The sequence below is a fragment of the Typopeltis vanoorti genome, chromosome 12 (assembly GCF_054136105.1).
Source record: "Typopeltis vanoorti isolate ZY-2024b chromosome 12, IOZ_Tvanoo_1.0, whole genome shotgun sequence".
Taxonomy (NCBI): Eukaryota; Metazoa; Arthropoda; class Arachnida; order Uropygi; family Thelyphonidae; genus Typopeltis; species Typopeltis vanoorti.
The window spans coordinates 26612173-26632738 of NC_143560.1; the positions used below are offsets into that span (position 1 = coordinate 26612173).

Sequence of the window (20566 nt, forward strand, 5' to 3'; positions counted from 1 at the left end):
AGTTGAACAGGACAGATCTGTGGGTAGTTAATAACACGTGTTAATTCAAATGTTGTGAAGTGTAAAGTTGTGCCTTTTGGACTGAAGACATTTCAGCAGAAATGCAATTTCTCAGAAAAACAGTTGGCCATACTAATGATGGGGGAGAGCGTAAAACAAACGAAGATGTACAATTCCCTAAATATAAAACCAGTTAACTACTATATAAGTAACTATAAACAAAAATGGATAGCATATCTAAATCAATTAGGGGATATTTTAGTTTCTGTCGGATAATTATAAATTTCTACAAATAATTATAACTATTGGGTACTTTATACATGAATACATATTTCTTACTTATGGATAGGGTGTAATTGATGAGTTATTGTTTAAATAATTGATATTTATTACAAATTTAACAAATTATACATTTTAGCATGAAATAATTTTAACAAGAATATCCACTAATTGTTTTGAGCAGTATATTAATGAAAATTTGCTGCAGCTGGTCAATGAAGCCAGATATCTGGGAGTAATGGTGACAGCTGAAGTTTAAGGGCCACATTGCTAAGGTTGTTAAGTCATCACATGGCCAACAGCACTATTGAAGAGAACACCAAGTTGGAGGAATAAGGAAGTTATTCTCCCACTTCACAGAGCTTTTATGAAATCATATCTGCAATTGTACCCAGATGTGCTCCACTTGGATTCTGTAGAGATGGAGAGACAGTCAAAAAGTAATTCTTGGAGCTGAGTATGGCTGTAGTTAGAAAGCCAATGAAGTCTAGGTACTTTTTACAGCATGTGGAGAGTTATTTCAAGTTTTCTCCCTTGGTTGTTATAAAGTAAATTATATTTGATGAGAAATTCTTGTTTTTATCCTTTATTCAAGCATGAGCAAAGAAGTTCGCATGTCTTCAGTTTGCTCACACTTGGGAAAAGGATAAAAACCAGAATATATAGAAAATATATTTTCTAGTCAAGGACAGTTTAAATGTGAATGTGTGTAAATGAACTAGCACTGGTTGTTGTGAGTTTATCTTCACTGAATGTGGTCATTGAGAGATATGACAAGTAGACATTGTGCAACATATGAATGGGGAAAAAAAAAGCATAATAAAAATGATAATTAAGTTTTATGTTATGTTGAATTTTTTCTTGACAATTATTCATAAGACTATTACACTTTTTTATAAAATCTTTATCAAGTAGCTTTATTTTTATCCTCCTACATGTTTCGCCAATCTGTTTCTATTGGCATCCTCAGGGAATACAAATCAGTAAGCACAAAATGAAGGTTACAGACTAGGTTATAACGGATGGTTCTAAATCATACAAAAAATTGGTATTGTGCGTGACAATGTGCGTGTCTCGTTAACTAGACACGCACATTGTCACGCACAATACCAATTTTTTGTATGATTTAGAACCATCGGTTATAACCTAGTCTGTAACCTTCATTTTGTGCTTACTGATTTGTATTCCCTGAGGATGCCAATAGAAACAGATTGGCAAAACATGTAGGAGGATAAAAATAAAGCTACTTGATAAAGATTTTATAAAAAAGTGTAGTAATCTTAAGTTTTATGTTATTTCATATTAATATAATTCGTTAGTAGTATTGATATATAGGGTTCATGCTCTAAAAATTTTTAATGCTAGACTTTGGAATAATGGTTCAAGTACATTTGGCACCTTGCATTGTCTCTAATTCTATTAGATCATATTATTATTATTATGATGATGATGTGACAACTCCAGGGAGTCCAAAGACTCTTCGAGGGAGAGTGTGCCAACAGCATCAAATGGTTGATCCTCTTCCAACTACTAACCGTGCTAAAACTTGCTTAACTTTTTGCATGAGCCATTAGTAGTAGAGGCTCTACCAATCGACCAACCATATGAATTAATATTCTTTACCACATTACTTATATTGTATTTTGTTATCGTGCACATTTTTCTTTCATTAAATGTAATGAAAAAAAAAGGGTCTGTATTGAAATGATAATTAAAATTGAATCCAAGAATGGTTACAAATGCCCTTTATTTTTACATATTGTGCATTACCCTCTTCTTTACTACAGCATCAGTTTAACTAAACACAAATGTATGGAGTACAGTATAAAAATTGCTATTGATATATAAAATTGGTTTGGATCTTGTAAGCTGTTAGTTTAAATAGAAGTCAGTTTGGATAATGTGATATATTTTTCCATTCTAAGATGCCATGTTGCCAAGGTTTTAATTGGATTTATAAAGCTGACAAGTTATCCATCTAGAGCATGTTTAATTTCTTATTTTGAATGTTGTAAAAACTGAAATTCTTATGAACAAATGATGACATGAAAAATATTCAAGTTCTACATTTAAGTATGATTTATTTAATTTTTCTTTTAATTTTTATTTCAGATTAATTTCCTTCATGGAGCGCATAATTAGATGAATAATTCTGGAAGATAAATTTCATTATGATATATTTACTGTGCTGTTTTAGATGAAGGGATGATATATTTAAAAAATAATAATACAAGAATCAAGCACCAGATCATATAAAGGCCAAGTCATATGTTTTGACAGCACTATCATGACATCTTTACCATATAAAGTAGATTCATTTGAAGAATATTCTTCAGAATCTGGTAGTGAGTCATTTTCAAATGCTTTTCAAAAAAATGATCCAACTCTCACAAATATTAACACAACTTCTGGTGAGATTGCTGCTACTATTGCCACTAATGAACTTGTATCTAGTACTTTTCCTGTAGTTCATGATCTAGCAAAGGCAAACACATTTTCTTTTTTGAAAGCATTTCAGAAAGCTGCAGGTAATACAGCAAAAAAAGAGACAAATGAAAAACAGTCTTCAGAACTAACTAGAAGTAAGTTAAAACGATCTCAACCAAGTTCCTCTAGACACCAGCGTACTCGTCATCAAAAAGTTGATGAAAATATTTTTGAAAAAGTGAGAAGTTTGCCTAAAATGGTTTCTGATAATAATGAAGAAAAGAAAGGTAATTGCAATGCATTATGTATTTTAGCTGTTAATATAAAATACCATCTTAATTATATTGTTTACTTATCAAAAGAAAACCTAGATGAAAAAAAAAATATTTTTTTTTATAACTTAATACTGCAGAAATCCACATGAGATTTTGGATTTAGATTTTGGATTGGATTTAAGATTTGGATTTTTAAAATGTTTATCATAATTTCCTGATATGTATTCTTAAGTGGTTTGTAATACAATTATTAAACAATAAAGTGTACATTATTACTAGCTTCGTATGAACAGATTTCTTCCAAATTTTTGTTTCAGGTATCCAGTATTGTCAGACCTTATATTTTCACCTTCTGAAATTTTATTTCAAGGCAAAGACAATGAATATAGGCAGAAACATTGAAAACCTCTCAATTGTATCCTGAATGGTGAACCTATAGAACAAGTAAAACATTTCAGCTATTTAGGCACAATTTTTAGTGATGATAGCAAATTAAATATGGAAATAGACAACAGAATCAGTAAAGCTGGTATGGTAAAGTCAGCTGAATAAATGTATATGAAATAAGAATTAAATTAGTCAAAACATTAAATTAGCTATATAAAAGACACTGTTCAAACCAATTTTAACTTATGGATCTGAAAGCTGAGTTAGAAATAAAACACTTGATCAAAGACTGGAGACCTCTGATATAAAAGTTCTGAGAAAGATTAGTGGATTGAACAGATGACACCAGTGGTAGTATCATTAAAAATGAGAATATTATGAAAGAACTTGCCATTGTTAATATTCAGTAATGTGTCAGTAGAACAATCTCAGATGGTATGGTCACTTAAATTGAATGGGAGAGAAAAGATTAGCAAAACAAGTGTTCTTTACCAGGCTGGCAGGAAAGCGACCCAGATGAAGACCAAGATGTAGATGGATTGATACAGTAAAAAGTTCCTTAAAAGACAGAAATATAAGATCTGATAATGTTGGAGTCTTGACAGATAATAGATTAATTTGGAGGAAAATTGTTGATCGGAAGTTAGTACTTTTTCATGTAGTACTATCAAAATTATCCTGTACCCCCCCTTCTCCCCCACGTGTGCATATCAGAAATTTGATGCTGATGATAAGATTTTATTTCATCAGTCCACCTAAACTTTTTCCTGGATATTTGTTTCTGTCATCCTTGCTGATAACACCTGTTTGTTAATCTTTTTTTCTCATTTTGTTTAAATGACCATGACACCTGAGATTTATGCTTCTCACACATTCCTGAATGCTAACAAAATTTTATTTTTAACATCCATATTTTTGAAAGTTTATTTTTTCACTTGGTTAGAGTATAATAATATTAGTTTAATCCTTTATCCAAGTGTGAGCAAACAAAGTTTGCGCCTGAAGTATCTTCAGGACTAGGGTAAAGTGATACAACACCAGGGCAACTCGTTGCAAAGGTGGAGAAAGCTACCAACAGTCCTAATTCAGTATCTCCTATAATGCAAAACACATCTCCTTGCGGATATGTCTAATGTTATGCATTAAAGGAAGGGCCACTACCCAGACTAGTTTCGACCTTTATTGAGGTCTCTTCAGTGGGAGCCAGGCCCTAGTGGAAATACCAGGCAGAAGCATTAGCAGGTCATCTCTACCTATAGGAGTTGCCAAATGGTGTGCCACCCTTTTTTTAATAAATTACTCTGGATTTAGAGAAAGATGTTGAAAGTTTATTTTTTCACTTGGTTAGAGTATAATAATATTAGTTTAATCCTTTATCCAAGTGTGAGCAAACAAAGTTTGCGCCTGAAGTATCTTCAGGACTAGGGTAAAGTGATACAACACCAGGGCAACTCGTTGCAAAGGTGGAGAAAGCTACCAACACTCCTAACTCAGTATCTCCTATAATGCAAAACACCCAGAGTAATTTATTAAAAAAAGGGTGGCACACCATTTGGCAACTCCTATAGGTAGAGATGACCTGCTAATGCTTCTGCCTGGTATTTCCACTAGGGCCTGGCTCCCACTGAAGAGACCTCAATAAAGGTCGAAACTAGTCTGGGTAGTGGCCCTTCCTTTAATGCATAACATTAGACATATCTGCAAGGAGATGTGTTTTGCATTATAGGAGATACTGAGTTAGGAGTGTTGGTAGCTTTCTCCACCTTTGCAATGAGTTGCCCTGGTGTTGTATCACTTTACCCTAGTCCTGAAGATACTTCAGGCGCAAACTTTGTTTGCTCACACTTGGATAAAGGATTAAACTAATATTATTATCCATATTTTTATTATAATCATGTCATTGATGCTGTTTGTTTATTCTCCTAATTTTTATCAGAACTCTCATATCTGTGGTCTCCATTCTTTGATTGGCTGCTCTGTTTCTAACCTGAAAATGAAAATTGGTTTGAATACTGTCTGTCTCTATACAGTTAATTTAATGTTTTGACTAATTTTTGTGTTATTCCATATAAATTTATTCAGTTGATGCTTTCACAATACCAGTTTTGCTTACTTTGTTTTCTATATATAGTTTATTATATTAAATAAAATTTGTCTATGAATAGTTTTTAACCCATAGTATACTAGTAATGTGTATGGGCAATAAGGAACTTGTTCACATTTGACTTGAAGAGCTGTGGATTGTATTCCTTGGGAAACGCATGGTCGAATGCTGTTCCAGAGGACAGCATTGGAAGAATGAAGAAGAGGAAAAATTTGTTCTATAGGTTTGAATTGAACTCTGAGAGGGTGTTGCTTAGCTGCTGCATGCATTTCGATGCATTTGCAAAAGGGTGTGGGAATTATTGATGCCAATTCTGGTGAACAGCAGCCACAGAAAGTATTTATAGGAGATGCAGGCTGCAGTGACTGAATGGTTGTGCAAAAGTGAGTGGAGTGTATTAGCGAGAGTGGTCATCAATCAATCCAACTGCTCTTTTCTATATAGAATCCAGTATTTTCAGGGAGCTCTTAGGGGCACCATCCCGGATGTGAGAGCAGAATTCAATGGTCAGGCAGATTTGTGATTTGTATAGAGTGAGGGGCTGTTTTGGAGTTATATTGCAACTCCTTGAGTGAAAGAGCAAGCCTAATTTTTCAGATACAGACAAGGCAATATTTGTGCCAAGAGAGATTTGAGGTTGGAGTTATCCTAAGAAGGTAAATCTCATCTTGAATAGAGATTTGGATATTGTTAAGAGTAAGATTGGAAGAAAAGTTATTTTTTAGAAAGAATGCAAATCTGTGTTTTGGCAACATTGAAGTTGACAAAGTTATCCAAATCCCATTGATGTTTTGAAGATCAGAATTGAAGGTAGTAGCAGTTAGATTTTTGCATTTTGTGATTTGAGCTTTGCAAAGTTTGTCAAATGAAAAGGAGGAGTGCAATGTACTCTCATTAGCATAACTGTGTACTGTATTGGCAGTCAGCTGGAGTCGATCATTTATACACCCTCTGTCCAAAAAGAAACTGAACTTTTCAAAATTAGAAGAAACTGGTGATGCCACCTGTTGTATCTTTTTGTTGTCGAAAGCGGCAACTGTTTATGACATTTGTTTCATTATAAGCCGAGGTATAGTGACAGTGTGTTTTGACAAACGGTCGGAAAATGAGTTTCAAACAGAGAGCTGCGATTGACTTTTGTGTTAAACTTGGTAAAAGTTTTATCGAAATGCATTAAATGTTTCAAAAAACATGGTGATGAATGCTTATCCTGTGCTCCAGTTTACGAGTGGTTTAAGCAATTTCAAAGTGGTCGTGAGACGCTTGAGGACGACGAAAAGCCGGGCCATCCAAAAACTGGACTGAGCAAAGTTAACATCCAAAAAGTGTGTGATTTCATTAAATAAAACCCAAAATCGTCCATGAGATTGATTGAAGATGAATTGGGGAGGATTCCAAAATCAGCTGTGCACAACATTTTGACCGAGCGTTTGGGCCTTTGTAAATTGAATTCGCGATTTGTTCCCCACAAGTTGACTGACGACCAAAAAATGTATCGAATTGAATATTGCAAGGATCTCATTAAAACTCCTTACAAGGGGTTTCAAACTTCTTTGAAACGATCGTTACTGGTGACAAAACGTGGCATTTTGAGTATCAGCCTGAAACAAAGGGCCAGAGTGCTGAGTGGAGACCACCAGAAGAGGGATATCTGAAAAAAACTCGCTTGGAGAAGTCAAAAGTAAAGACAATGCTGATTTGTTTTTACTATTCCAAGGGATTATCAACAAAGAATTTGTTCCGCCTGGCCAAACAGTCAATGGTGAGTTTTATCTTGAAGTTTTGAAGCGATTGATAGTGAGAATTCGTTGCATACGGCATGAATATCGTGATGCAGGCAGCTGGTCACTTTTGCACGATAATGCACCATCTCATCGTCCAAGTTTGTGTGTTGGATCACCCGCCATATTCACCTGATTTAGCACCCCATTCTTTCTCTTTCCCTGACTTCATTTGTCGATGAAAGGAAAGTGATACGACACCATTGAAAACATTCATGTGGCCGTAACCATGACCCTCAACAGTATCCCAAAACCCGATATAAAAAACTCATTTAATGAATTAATTGACTGTGCCAAACGCTATCAAAGCTGAGGGAGAGTATGTTGATTGAAATAAATGATTTGAATAATTATAATTGACCTGTTTTATTTTCTATCAAATGTTCGGTTTCTTTTTGGACAGAGCCTTGTGGGACTCCAGCATTGGTTATATAGACAGAAAGTAAGGAGCCATCAACCATCACTTAAAGTGAGCATCCACTCAGAAAGCTGGCTACCTAACTGCAGAATTCAGGGGAAAGCTCTAATAATGGGAGTTTACTTAATAGACTTTTGTGTTAAACTTGGTCAAAAGCCTTGTAGATATCAAGGGCAACCACTTAAGTCTTGCCAAACCTTTCCATAATGTTTGTTCAGAGATCAGTAATGACATAGGTTAGTAGATTGCCTGTTCATTGGTGGTGACGGAATCCATACTGTCAGTCATTTATTAGATGAGAGTCTTCAAGGTAGCATAGGCATTATGGTTTTCCATTACTTTAGAATGAATTGAGGTCAGAGAAATTAAATGATAGTTTGAAGGTAAAGACTGTCTCCCTTCTTAGGGATAGGTTGTTTATGGGCTAGTTTCCAGACTTCAGGATAGATACTAGTGGAATAAGAAAGTGCAGATAGGCAGCTTAGAGCGGGAGGTTCAACTCTGGAGCACAGACCTTTAGAGCAATTGGAGAAATGCCATCAGGGCCAGGAGTCTTTTTGTTATCCAATTTGAGCAAACTCTTTCTGATCTCGTTTGGCTAAAAGGTCAAACATGGCATTGAGTGTTGAGTGTTTGGGGAACTTTTACTGTGAACAGGTATGCAAGAATTGGAGGAGAAGTAGGAAGCCAGGTGGTTGGCTTTTTCTGTGGGTGCTGATGCAATGGTACCATCTGGGTGTAATAGTGTTTGGCAGAAATTAATGCCAAAAGCTTTGGCTAGAGCATAGAAGGCATGCTGCCATTTGGGCAGAATGCAAGTTTTCTGGTTTTAACTCTCTCAAAATCAGTTTTCGATGTGGTGATAATTTTCTTGCAACTATTCCTGGCTTTGATGTAAACCATTGTTTCCCAACGTGGGAAGTTTGAATATTTTGGGGGGCAATTGGAAAATGATGTTACATTCGTCACCTCACCTCTGATATAGTCAAAAAATCACCATTGTCAGTGATAAATTGTCGATGTTGCAACCCTGACTTTCCGAGAAAAAAAGCTGACAACACTGGTACAGCAGTCAACATAAATACAGTATCAAGAAGAACTCTCAGAAAAGCAAAATGATGAGTCTATTAGAACTTTATTCAACATAAAAGGATTAATGATATGGCTTTGTGATGAGACAGAAACGAAATACCGAAATGCAACTAGTTTTGCAAAAAATTACTATTGTCCTTCCCGTCATCATATTTAGTTGAATGTGACTTTAGTACTGTAAATGACTTGTTACTGAAAAAAGAAATCATCTGAAGATCACAAACCGTGGGGATCTGAGATTGAAATTGACAAAATTAGTACCTCAAATAAAAAGTCTTTGCTGCAGACATCAAGCTCAAGGATCACATTAACTTGGATTTTATTTTCTCGAGTTCAGTTTGATTTATGTTTTATAATATACAAAGTGTAATATAAAATTTATATTCATTGAAGAAAGTGAAATTAACAACAGTTTTTACCTATGTTCTTTTTTTTATTTAAAGTACCTATTTATATTATACTTTTTCAGTACTTGGCCGGCTATTATGCTAGAGGGGGGGCATCAAAATCTTTGCGCCGTTGAGGTGGGGCATGATCCAAAAAGGTTGGTAACTACTGGTGTAAGCAGTATAGGAAGATGGAGTTTTGGATGCAAGCCAGTTGTGTTATACCTGACTCTTCTTTTGTACAGCCTTGGTACACCTGTGGGAGAACCAAGGCTTAGGGAATGGAAATTTAGGGTTGAATAGGGAATAAATGTTTCCATGCTAATGAGAATTATTTCTTTGATTCGTTCTGCACATAGGTTTGGTTCAGGTGGCTGAAAACAGTAATCTGACCAACGAAATGAGGCATAGAATTTGTGGAGATCATCTCACTTGGCTTTCTGGTAATACCATACAATGCTTGGATGTGAGTAGTTGTGTATGTCCGTTGCTCAGTGGGGAAAGAGATCTGCACTATGTTGTGGTTTGAGTTGCCTAGCAGGCAGACATCATCCATAGTGTTCTTAGATGGGTCACTAGTGATAAAGAGATTCAGAGTGTTTAGGGAATGGTTAGGGTTATCTGGTATGCTGATGGGCATATAGACAATTTGTTTGAGATCGTTTGTGATTGTAAAAGTCTTAGCTCTCTATCTGCTTGATCTGTAAAGTTGGAAGAGGGCAGCCAGCTGGTGTTGTGGAAATTGAAGTCTACAGGGAAGATGACTCTGCTGTTTGGAGAGTTGAATTGAAGAAAATCAACCTTTAAGGAAAGGTGATGAAGAGTTCAGAATGGTTGTTGGCATTAGGAGAGTGGTAGAGAGAGCATATGGATTTGGTAGAGTGAGATAAACTGATTTTTAGCCAAAGGAGGGCAAAATTGGGAGATTTCAGTTGAATATCCTCTGGCATTGTATATTGGAGCGAACATATATGCAGACCCTACCTCTGATATGAAATGAGTCAAAGGATATGTAGTTGGGAAAGCAGAGATGAGTAGTGTTTGGGAAGGTTGTGATTTTAATTCCTGTCAGGAAAAGTAGGTGAGGTTTTGAAGATTGGAGGTGGAAGTGAACATGTTAGGGTTAGAACTGAGACTGCATATATTTGTGAAATGGATCTGAAAGGTTGTATGAAGTTTGTTGTTGACCATATGGATCCCAAATGGTCAAATGGAACCCTATGCAGTGTTCGGGATCAGGTTTCCATGCTGGTTATTTGCAGAATTTGATTTTCTCACTATTATCCTTTCTTTGTAATTGATTGTCCATACTTTTTCCATTTTGTCCGTACATTGTCCATTTTGATGTTTCTCTTTCAGTTCTTATCTTAATTGCTGCCTTTTCATGCTGCACATAGGTCATATCTGTCTGGCCTCATGCACATAATGTGAGGCTAGTGCCTTCTGACTTGCTGTTCACAGCTGATATGAATGTAGATCGGCTTATTTGGGTATTGCAGGTCACTTTTATTAAACACGGGAAATTTGTTCTGTCTCTCCGTGCAATTGTGGGCCCAAAGTGGTGACACCTTTCTTGGGGTCAAAGTTGCATTGTTCAGCGAGCCTGTAAATGCCATAATTTAACATTGCATCAATTTCAGAATGGAAATTCAGGGTGATAGTATTGTAGTTTTTGTTTTCTGCCTCAGTTGTGTCTTGAACTGATGAGGTAGTGAGGTCATTGAGCTTGCTGGTGTTGTCTGTGGTGGTCATGTTAGCTTTGAGATGCTGATTGTGAATTGCTTAGAGTTTTATTATTATTATTATTATTATTATTAACATTTGTCCTCCATGGAGTCAGTAACTCATTGTGGGAGGTACATACTATTGCACACAATGCTCATTCAACCATGCTTTAAACTGATTCAATGTGTCTACACTCAGGCAATGCATTCCATTCACCAGCCACTCTCCATGCAAAGAACCTACTCCTCTGTTCACACCCTCCTTATACAGTTTCCAGCAATGACCTCTTGTTCTACTCCCCTCTCCCATTCTATGAAAAATCTCTTCTATGTCAACCCGATAACAACCCCTGACTAATTTATATGTCTCAATCATATCCCCCCACCCCTTACATTCTCTCAATCTGTCGTACTCCACACTCCAAAGACCACTGACTACCTTTGTGAATCTTCTCTGGACCCTTTCCAAAATATCCTCATCCCCATGAAAAACCTGGTGACCAAATCTGTGTACAATAATCCTTATTCCATTGTATAAGGCCTTGATCCATATGGATCAAGGTCTTATACAATGGAATCATAACATCTCTATTTCTGCATGTCAGGGTCCTCCTCATCATTGCCATTATCCAATGTGATGTCTTCACAACTTGTGCAATGTGGCCCCTGAATTTCAGGCCCTTGTCCACCATCACTCCTAGAGCTCTCATCTCCTTTACTTCCATTAAAGTTTCCCCACCAAATGTATACTTTGCATCCCATCATTGCTTACCAAATCTCAAAACCTTACACTTTGCAGCATTGAACTGATAGTTCCATTCATGCAGTCTATTCAAGTCCTCTTGTAAGGCAATAATATCCACTTGACTCTGCATTGCTCTCTCCCAATTTTTCATCATCTGTAAACAGCTGGATATCACTAGTTAAACCCAACCAAATATCATTAACATACAAATTGAATAACAATGGACCCAATCTCTCAATCTGTCCTTGTACTCCACACTCCAAAGACCACTGGCTACCTTTGTGAATCTTCTTTGGACCCTTTCCAACATATACTCATCACCATGAAAACCTGGTGACCAAATCTGTGCACAATAATCCATATGAGGCCTTATTCCATTGTAAGATGTTATGATTCCATTGTATAAGACCTTGATCCATATGGATCAAGGTCTTATACAATGGAATCATAACATCTCCTCATCATTGCCATTATCCGATGGGATGTCTTCGCAACTTGTGCAATGTGATTGTATAAGTTATGATGTTATGATTCCATTGTATAAGACCTTGATCCATATGGATCAAGGTCTTATACAATGGAATCATAACATCTCCTCATCATTGCCATTATCCGATGTGATGTCTTCACAACTTGTGCAATGTGGTCCCCACCAAGTGTATACTTTGCATCCCATTGTTGCTTACGAAATCTCAAAACCTTACGCTTGCAACATTGAACTGATAGTTCCATTTACCTGCCCATTCATGTAGTCTATTCAAGTCCTCTTACAAGAGGACTTGAATAGTCAATAAGGCAATATGATTTTATGACATCGAGGTTATTTATTTCCTCAAACACCTCCTGCTCACTTACAATTAAGCCATCCTCTCCTATGTCCTCTACACTTAATTTCCTCATGATTCCTTCCTGATCAGGATTAAACACTCTTATAAATCGATCACTGAATATCTCAATGTCTTCTGCAGTAGTTACCATTCTGCCACTTTCATCCCTTAACTCTCATGCATTAATTTTTATATTCATTTATAAAAAATTACAATGATGATACAGTATCATTTAATCTTACAGTATTACCATGAATTCATTAATTTTGCTAAATTTGTGCCCTGTATATGTTAAAAATGATGTCTGCATCTGAGAACATCATATTTATGTGTCCTCATATGAGGCCCTTATGCATGAGGGGGGGGGGGTTAACTTCATCTTACCATGATCATTCTTCCTGCTACTTGCCACATATCTAAAAAACTCTAGGGTTTTCTTTGCCTGATTTGCCAATTTCTGCTTTTGTTTTCCTTACTGAGTCACTCCCCTGGCTTGTTCTTTATACTGTTCATGTGACTGATTATTGCCAGTATTCATCTTATACTTCCTCCAAAGTACTTTCTTTTTCCAGATTTCATGCTTAAGCTCCACATTCATCCATTTTACACCTACCTTATTCAGCCTTTTGGCCTTCGGAATACATTCACACATTGATGCTGTTATGTATTTCCTTACCACTCAACTCCTTGTTTCTCTTGCTTTTTTTTCAATTATGTTACTTTTCTGGGAGACGTTTTATCTAGCATGATAAGCGCTGTTCCAGGCTATCCATGTGCTTGCTAAGGTTCAGGAACTGTTTAACAGTAGGGAAGCTCAAGGGAGAGAAAGTAGCTAGCAGAGGTTGCTTAGACGTTTGAGTGGCGATTCATTGAGTTTGGCACAATTGGCAAGAATCCACTAACAACAAAAATTGCAAAGCAAACTCTTTCTGTTTCAAAATGTCTAGTTTGCAGCTTTGGTATTTTAAAGCTTCAAAAGGTCTATCTGCAGTGGCAAGACTCAAAGTGCTTTGTTGCCTCCATCTTTGCTTCATGCTGCAGACATGGCTACTCCACTAGTGCTTTCTATGGCCAGTATTAAAATACAGGAAAGCTTTTTTTAAAATGCTAAGGGTACTTATTATGGTTGATTTAGCAGCTTTCAGTCCCTTGTGAACTATTGCTGTGCTTTCTTTTGGGGGGGGGGGGTACAAGGTTAAGTGAAATCACTTCTATAACCTGAAATCTCCCAAGTAAATTGGGAGATTTCAGGTTGAATATCCTCTGGCATTGTATATTGGAGCGAACATCTATGCAGACCCTACCTCTGATACGAAATGAGTCAAAGGATATATAGTTGGGAAAGCAGAGATGAGTAGCGTTTGGGAAGGTTGTGATTTTAATTCCTGTCAGGAAAAGTAGGTGAGGTTTTGAAGACTGGAGGTGGAAGTGAACATGTTAAGGTTAGAACTGAGACTGCACAATCCTGAAACACCCCTTTGTTTCAGGATTGTGTTACTTGTTTTTATATGTTTTTCTATGACCCTGTATGTATTCATAGTTTTTGTCTTCCGTACCAGATTTGTTACAGTAGTTACTCAATTTAGTTAAAAAAGAGTCTATAGACTGGAAATGGATTTATTTAAGAGAAGAAATCATCTGCATAAAGTAACAAACTGAGTCGAAGAAAGTTTTTTTCCACTTGGTTACAAAGCAAATTATACTTGCCAGAAATTTATATTCTTGTTCAATCCTTAATGCACGTGTAAGCAAAGTTTGCATGTTGAAGTATCTTCATGGCTAGGTTACTTGTATATAGAGACCGATGGCTTCACATCAAGTTCTAGTATCCCCTAATGCAAAGTAAGTACATTTCCTTTCAGATGTGCATGATGCTATGCATTGGTTACTTGGTTAAGTAAATTATTGTTATTATTATTATTATTGTACAGGCACCTTTGTGGAGTCTGAAGACTTATTGCAAGAAACCCAAACTATCCACCCAATATCTATCATACCTTTCCTTGAACCCATTAACAAACAAACAAACAAAGTGCTTACAATAGACTCTGGCAACCCATTTCATTAATTTACCACTCTCCAAGCAAAAAATCTAGTTCTTACACCCCTACTGACCACTCCTACTCAACTTTCAGGGATGACCTCTTGTTCTGCCCTCTCTAGCCAAGTGCTGAACCATTTCCCCTCATCAATCCTGTAAAATCCTTTAAATAACTTAATGTTTCTGTCATATCCCCCACACCTTTTAACCTATCAACTTTTGCAATCCATAGATCCTCAAACTGTGCTCTAGGGAGCATTCCACAGACCACTCACCTCTGAATCCTCTCCACCACTTCCTCATCCAAAAGAAACTGAGGAGACCAAACCTGAGCACAGTAATCGAGATCTGGATGCATCAAAGCCTTATAAAGAAGAATCACAACTTCCTTATCTCTACTTGTTAGTTTGTTCTTCAGTAACCAAGTAATCTTATAAGCTGGCTACCTTGGCAACCTAACTGGTATGCCCTCTAAACATCAACTATCTATCTACTACCCCCCCCCCCTACCCACCCAAATCCCTATTTTCATCTATTTCCTGGAATACAGTTACATCATTGTGGTATACAGATGTAATCAATTTATCTCAAAATGCATAACTTTGCATTTCTCCACATTAAACTGATACCCATTATCTTTTGCTTATACTGACAGTCTGCTTAAATTATCCTGCAAGCTCTCCACATTGCCTTGATTAACTATTGCTCTACTCAATTTATATTATCCAATTATACTTGCCAAGAAATTATATTCTTGTTTAATCATTTACATGAGTGTAAGCAAAACAAGGTTTGTACATGACGTATCATAAACCGCTGACACAGAACCTCCCATAGATTTTGGTATGGATGAGGATACTCCCAGTTCCAATCCCTCGACCGCCACAAAAGAGAGGGTTCCACCAATAGTCCTCCGGGAAAAGAAAAGATGGACACACTTAAGGTCCACCATGATAAACTCACAGATACAATATCTCTCGGCTAAGAACACAGATGATGGTATAAAAATTCTGCCGGCTACTGTGACAGACTACAGGAAACTAACCAAAGTGTTAGACTCTAGCAATATTCAATACCACACCTATTCTCTTGGTTCACAGAAAAATCTGAAGGTGGTACTGCGGGGTGTCACAGAGGATATAACTACAGATGAAATTGAGGCGGACCTCCACCACAAGGACCTGCCATCTATTAAGATCAGCAGAATGACTAGAGCAGACAAAACCCCTATTATGCCTCTGATCTTAGTTGAAATCCACAAAGCCTATAAGAATATTTATGATTTAACATCAGTCTGTGGACTCTGGATCACCCCAGAGCCACTCCGTAAAAGGGCATCTACAGGTCAATGCCATAGATGTCAAAAATTTGGCCATGCTCAAAGGCTCTGCAAGGCAGAGTACAAATGCCTGAAATGTGCTAAGAATTACCCCACGAACATCTGCACAAAGCCAAAAACTACCTCAGCTAAATGTGCCAACTGTGGTGGCCCTCATCCAGCGAACTACAAGGGATGTACTCAGCACCCAAAGAACAGACTGATGGAGACAGCTAAACTGCCCTCTTCCTCTAGTAAAAGAACACCTGAGGCCTCCGCTCTACAGCCTGAGACTCGGCAACAACAGTCAGTGACCTTCAAAGACAGTGGAAGCCAAAGGCAAACAAATTATGCTGATGTGGTCCGCACAAACAAACCAACATTAGAACAAAATCAGCCAAAAGCACCTACTAATCTGACAGCAGTTATTACGGCCTCTCTAGCTAATATGCTACAAGATTTCAGCCTGTCTAACCCTTCAGCAACTTCCACTAAAAGATTCCTACGGGAAACTCAGGCCATCCTCACAGCAATCATAAATGAATAAAAACAAACTCTCCACACTCCTTAAAGATTACGTGGAGGTCTCTTTCCAATTATATATGGCTTTGACCCTTATGCAATCCCATGACTATAAATTCACTTCATTTCACAGTCAATTCACAGTTGCAAAGTGACTTTACATGCAAGCTTTGTTTGCTTACACTTGAATAAAGGATGAAACCAAGAATATAATTTCTTGGCATCTTTAATTTATAGTATAACCAAATGAAAAAAACTTTCAACATCTATCTCTAACTGAGAGTATTTTAGTAATAAGGTGTGATAACTTTCGACTACTTCTTTATAGGGAAATATGACTTATGCATTACTTCAACCTTGGTATCACTTCTGGGTAGTAGCCCTTCCCATAATGCATAGCATTATACATGTTCACGTGCAAACATTGTTTGCTTATACTTGGATAGAGAATGAAACTAAGAATATAATTTCTTGTTATCTTTAATTTATATTTATTAAGAATTCTAAAGATTCGTTCCAAGATACCAGAAACGTATGGTATAGGGATTCTAACTATTGTTTCCTTATTATATCAGTCAGGATTACAAGCATAAAATAAAAAAGCCAGTAAGGTTCATATATCATCTCATCTCATCATCCTTTCCCTCTTTTACCTTGCAGTGTCGAGGGTTTATTAATCATTGGACCTCAAACTGTTCACAGGATAAGGTGGTTAGCCCTACGCCCTGGTGTATCCTATATCTGTAGTGTTGAGTTCTCAAGGCCGTTTTTATTTTTTTTTTATTTTTTATTTTTTTTTAATGTTGGGCCCATATATGAGAGGTTGGCTGTCAACTATAGTACTTTAGTACCGTACATGGGTAGTGGGATGGGAAAGGAGGAACTTGTTAACATTCGATTTGAAAGCCTGTATATTGTATTCTTTGGGAAATACCTCAGGGTGAAGACTGTTCCACAGTACAGCAGCAGTAGCAGGGATGGAGGAGGAGGAGGAAAAGAAACTTGTTCTGTGGGTTTCAAGGTGTACTGTGAAGGGATGTCAGGAGGTGGCTGTAGTGTGTTCCAATGGGTTAAGTACAGAGTGGGGGAATTATTGATGTTGTTTCAGATGAGCATTTTCCATGGAAATATTTGTAGAATATACAAATTGCAGAGACTAAACGTCTATGTGAAAGTGGGAGGGAGTGAGTCAATAAGAGATGGATCATTTATCAGTCTAATTGCTTTCCTCTGTATTGAGTCAAGCATTTTGAGGGAGCTTTTAGGAGCCCTACTCCAAATGTGAGAACAGTATTCGATAGCTGGGCGGATTTGTGATTTGTATAAGGTTAACAGCTGTTTTGACGTGACGTAAGAGAAAGAGAAAACCTAGTTTTTTGGAAGCTGAGGATGCAGTGGTCGTGATGTGTTTATGCCAAGAGAGGCCTGATGTCATGGTAATTCTGAGAAGAGAGATTTCATCTTGTCTGGGGATTTGAGTGTTATCAAAAATAATACTAGGAGAAGATGGTTCTTTTTTGTGGGAAATAAGACAGAATTGGGTTTTATTAGTGTTGAAGTTGACAAGGTTATCTGAGCCCCATCAGAGGATGTTTTGGAGGTCTGCTTTAAGGGAAGTTGTGGTTGATGTTCTGTCGGTTGCAGTGAGTTGTGTAGGGTAAGGTTTATCAAATGAAAGAGAGGAGTGCAATGTGCTGTCATTTGCAAAACTGTGTTTTGGGTTGGAGATCGACTGAAGTAGGTCATTGATGTATAGAAGGAAGAGGGTCAGTGAGAGAACTGAACCTTTTGGGACCCCAGCATTAGTTGGATAGTGGGAGGATATGGAGCGATCTACCATTACATATAGTGTGCATCCAGACAGGAAGCTGGCAATCCATCTACAGAAGTCCTGAGACAGTCCAAATGATGGAAGTTTACTTAGTAAGCCTATGTGCCAGACCCAGTCAAAGGCTTTAGAGATATCGAGTGCACGCCAAATTTTTCCATGGTATATGTCCAGAGATGGGTGATATATGAGAGCAGGTCACCTGTTGATCGGCATTGGCAGAATCCTTACTGGTGGTCGCTTAATTGCTGGGTACCTTCAAGGTAGAGTAGTAGTTGAGAATTGATGGTTTTCTCCATCACTTTAGATAGGATTGAGGTGAGTGAGATAGGCGGTAGTTAGATGGCAGCGATTTGTCTCCCTTTTTGGGAATGGGTTGAATATAGGCCAATTTCCAGGCTTTGGGATATATATATATATACCAGTGGCATAGGATAGGAGTCAATTCTGCTGCACAGACCTTCAGGACAATTGGAGGAATGCCATCAGGGCCAGGGGCTTTTTTTTTGTGTCTAATTCTGACTACAGGTTTATGGTCTCTTTCTGGCAAAAGGATACAGGGGGCATTGTATGTTTGGCAGTTGGAATGACTGGGGGGGGGGGATTTGCCGTTGTCGGTTATGCGTGCATTGCAGGCAAAGTGTGAAGCCAGGAGATTAGCTTTTTCAGTGGGTGATGTTGCAAGTGAGCCATCTGGGTATGATGGGGTGGGAGTAGTGTAGGGCAAAAGTTGCGACCAATTGCTTTGGCAAGAGACCAAAAGGCACGGCTGTCGCTAGGACAGCTGCAAGTTTCCTGCTTTTTGCCCGTTCAAATTCTGTTGGAATCATTGATAATTTTTTTGCATCTGTTTACCTTCAGTATAGGCACTGATATGATACTATCCCATAAAGGGATAGTATCATATCAGTGGGTGATGTTGCAAGTGAGCCATCTGGGTATGATGGGGTGGGAGTAGTGTAGGGCAAAAGTTGCGACCAATTGCTTTGGCAAGAGACCAAAAGGCACGGCTGTCGCTAGGACAGCTGCAAGTTTCCTGCTTTTTGCCCGTTCAAATTCTGTTGGAATCATTGATAATTTTTTTGCATCTGTTTACCTTCAGTATAGGCACTGATATGATACTATCCCATAAAGGGATAGTATCATATCAGTGGGTGATGTTGCAAGTGAGCCATCTGGGTATGATGGGGTGGGAGTAGTGTAGGGCAAAAGTTGCGACCAATTGCTTTGGCAAGAGACCAAAAGGCACGGCTGTCGCTAGGACAGCTGCAAGTTTCCTGCTTTTTGCCCGTTCAAATTCTGTTGGAATCATTGATAATTTTTTTGCATCTGTTTACCTTCAGTATAGGCACTGATATGATACTATCCCATAAAGGGGATAATACTATCCCCTTTATGGGAGATAGTACTTTATAAATCAGCTAATCTTTCCTAACTTTTTATTGTATACTTTTTTTTTTTTTTTTTTTGTTAGGAAATTTATTGACCTTTTTAGTTAGCTTACACCAGCCACTTAGGTGGCGCTTTTTGGAATTGTCAGTTATTGTTTAATTTTGAGCTTAAAATGTACTGAAGATGCCTGTGACACACAGGCAAAAATTATACTATTAAATAATCTTTGTACGTGAGTTTTCCATTATTAATTTTGCATCTATATGTCTACTCACAGTATACCTCTTTTAAAACTTAATCACTTTCTTAGGACATTTAAAAACTCTATATTTCAGAGTATGAATGATTCCGAATATTTTTGTAGAGTGGGGTAGAGATTTAGAATGAAGACGACAGCCTACACAGGTAGATTTACAATTAACTTCAAGAAATACATTATTTGTTTGTTGATTAGGAGATTTATAAGTTTCAGTAAGGAAATACCATGAGTAGACATATTACTAACTATTATAATAAAGGAATTGACTCATGTAAATTATTCTTTATTTGTATAATTTTCACCAGAGTATCACAGACTTCATCAGTACAGGTACGAGGCTAATTAAACAACTGTTATGTTCACAAAGTGCCACCTAAGTAGCTAAGGTTAAATTTCCTAAATTTATTTAATTATTATTATTTTTTATTTATTTATTTTAATTATTTAAATTTAATTATTTAGTTATTTAATTATTAAATAACTTTTTTAATTATTTTTAAAAATTATTTTATTTATTTATTTATTTTTATAATTATACATATATATATATATATATACCGCACGGTTAGCCTAGTGGCTTTGCACCCATATGCCTGGGGAAGGAGTGTCCCAGGTTCGATTCCCGTTGTAGACATGAGGAATTTGAGGATCTTCCTCAGGCATAGCCAAGTTAGTATATATGTATACAATTATATATTAGAAAAGATTTGCTGCTTATGCTGCTTATTACTTGATTAGTACTTTATAAAGCAGCAAATCTT

General features: G+C 37.0%; 1 protein-coding gene across 1 annotated transcript in view; it reads left to right on the forward strand.

Annotated features, from left to right (window-relative positions):
* Positions 1 to 20566, forward strand: part of xmas (RRM_XMAS2 and SAC3_GANP domain-containing protein xmas) — a 523534-nt gene that overhangs the window by 24399 nt on the left and 478569 nt on the right. Inside the window, exon 2 of the mRNA XM_090401436.1 lies at positions 2392 to 2993. Within this exon, the coding sequence (XP_090257562.1) occupies positions 2567 to 2993 (427 nt within the window). The 5' untranslated portion in view covers positions 2392 to 2566. The remainder of the gene's footprint in view (positions 1 to 2391; positions 2994 to 20566) is intronic.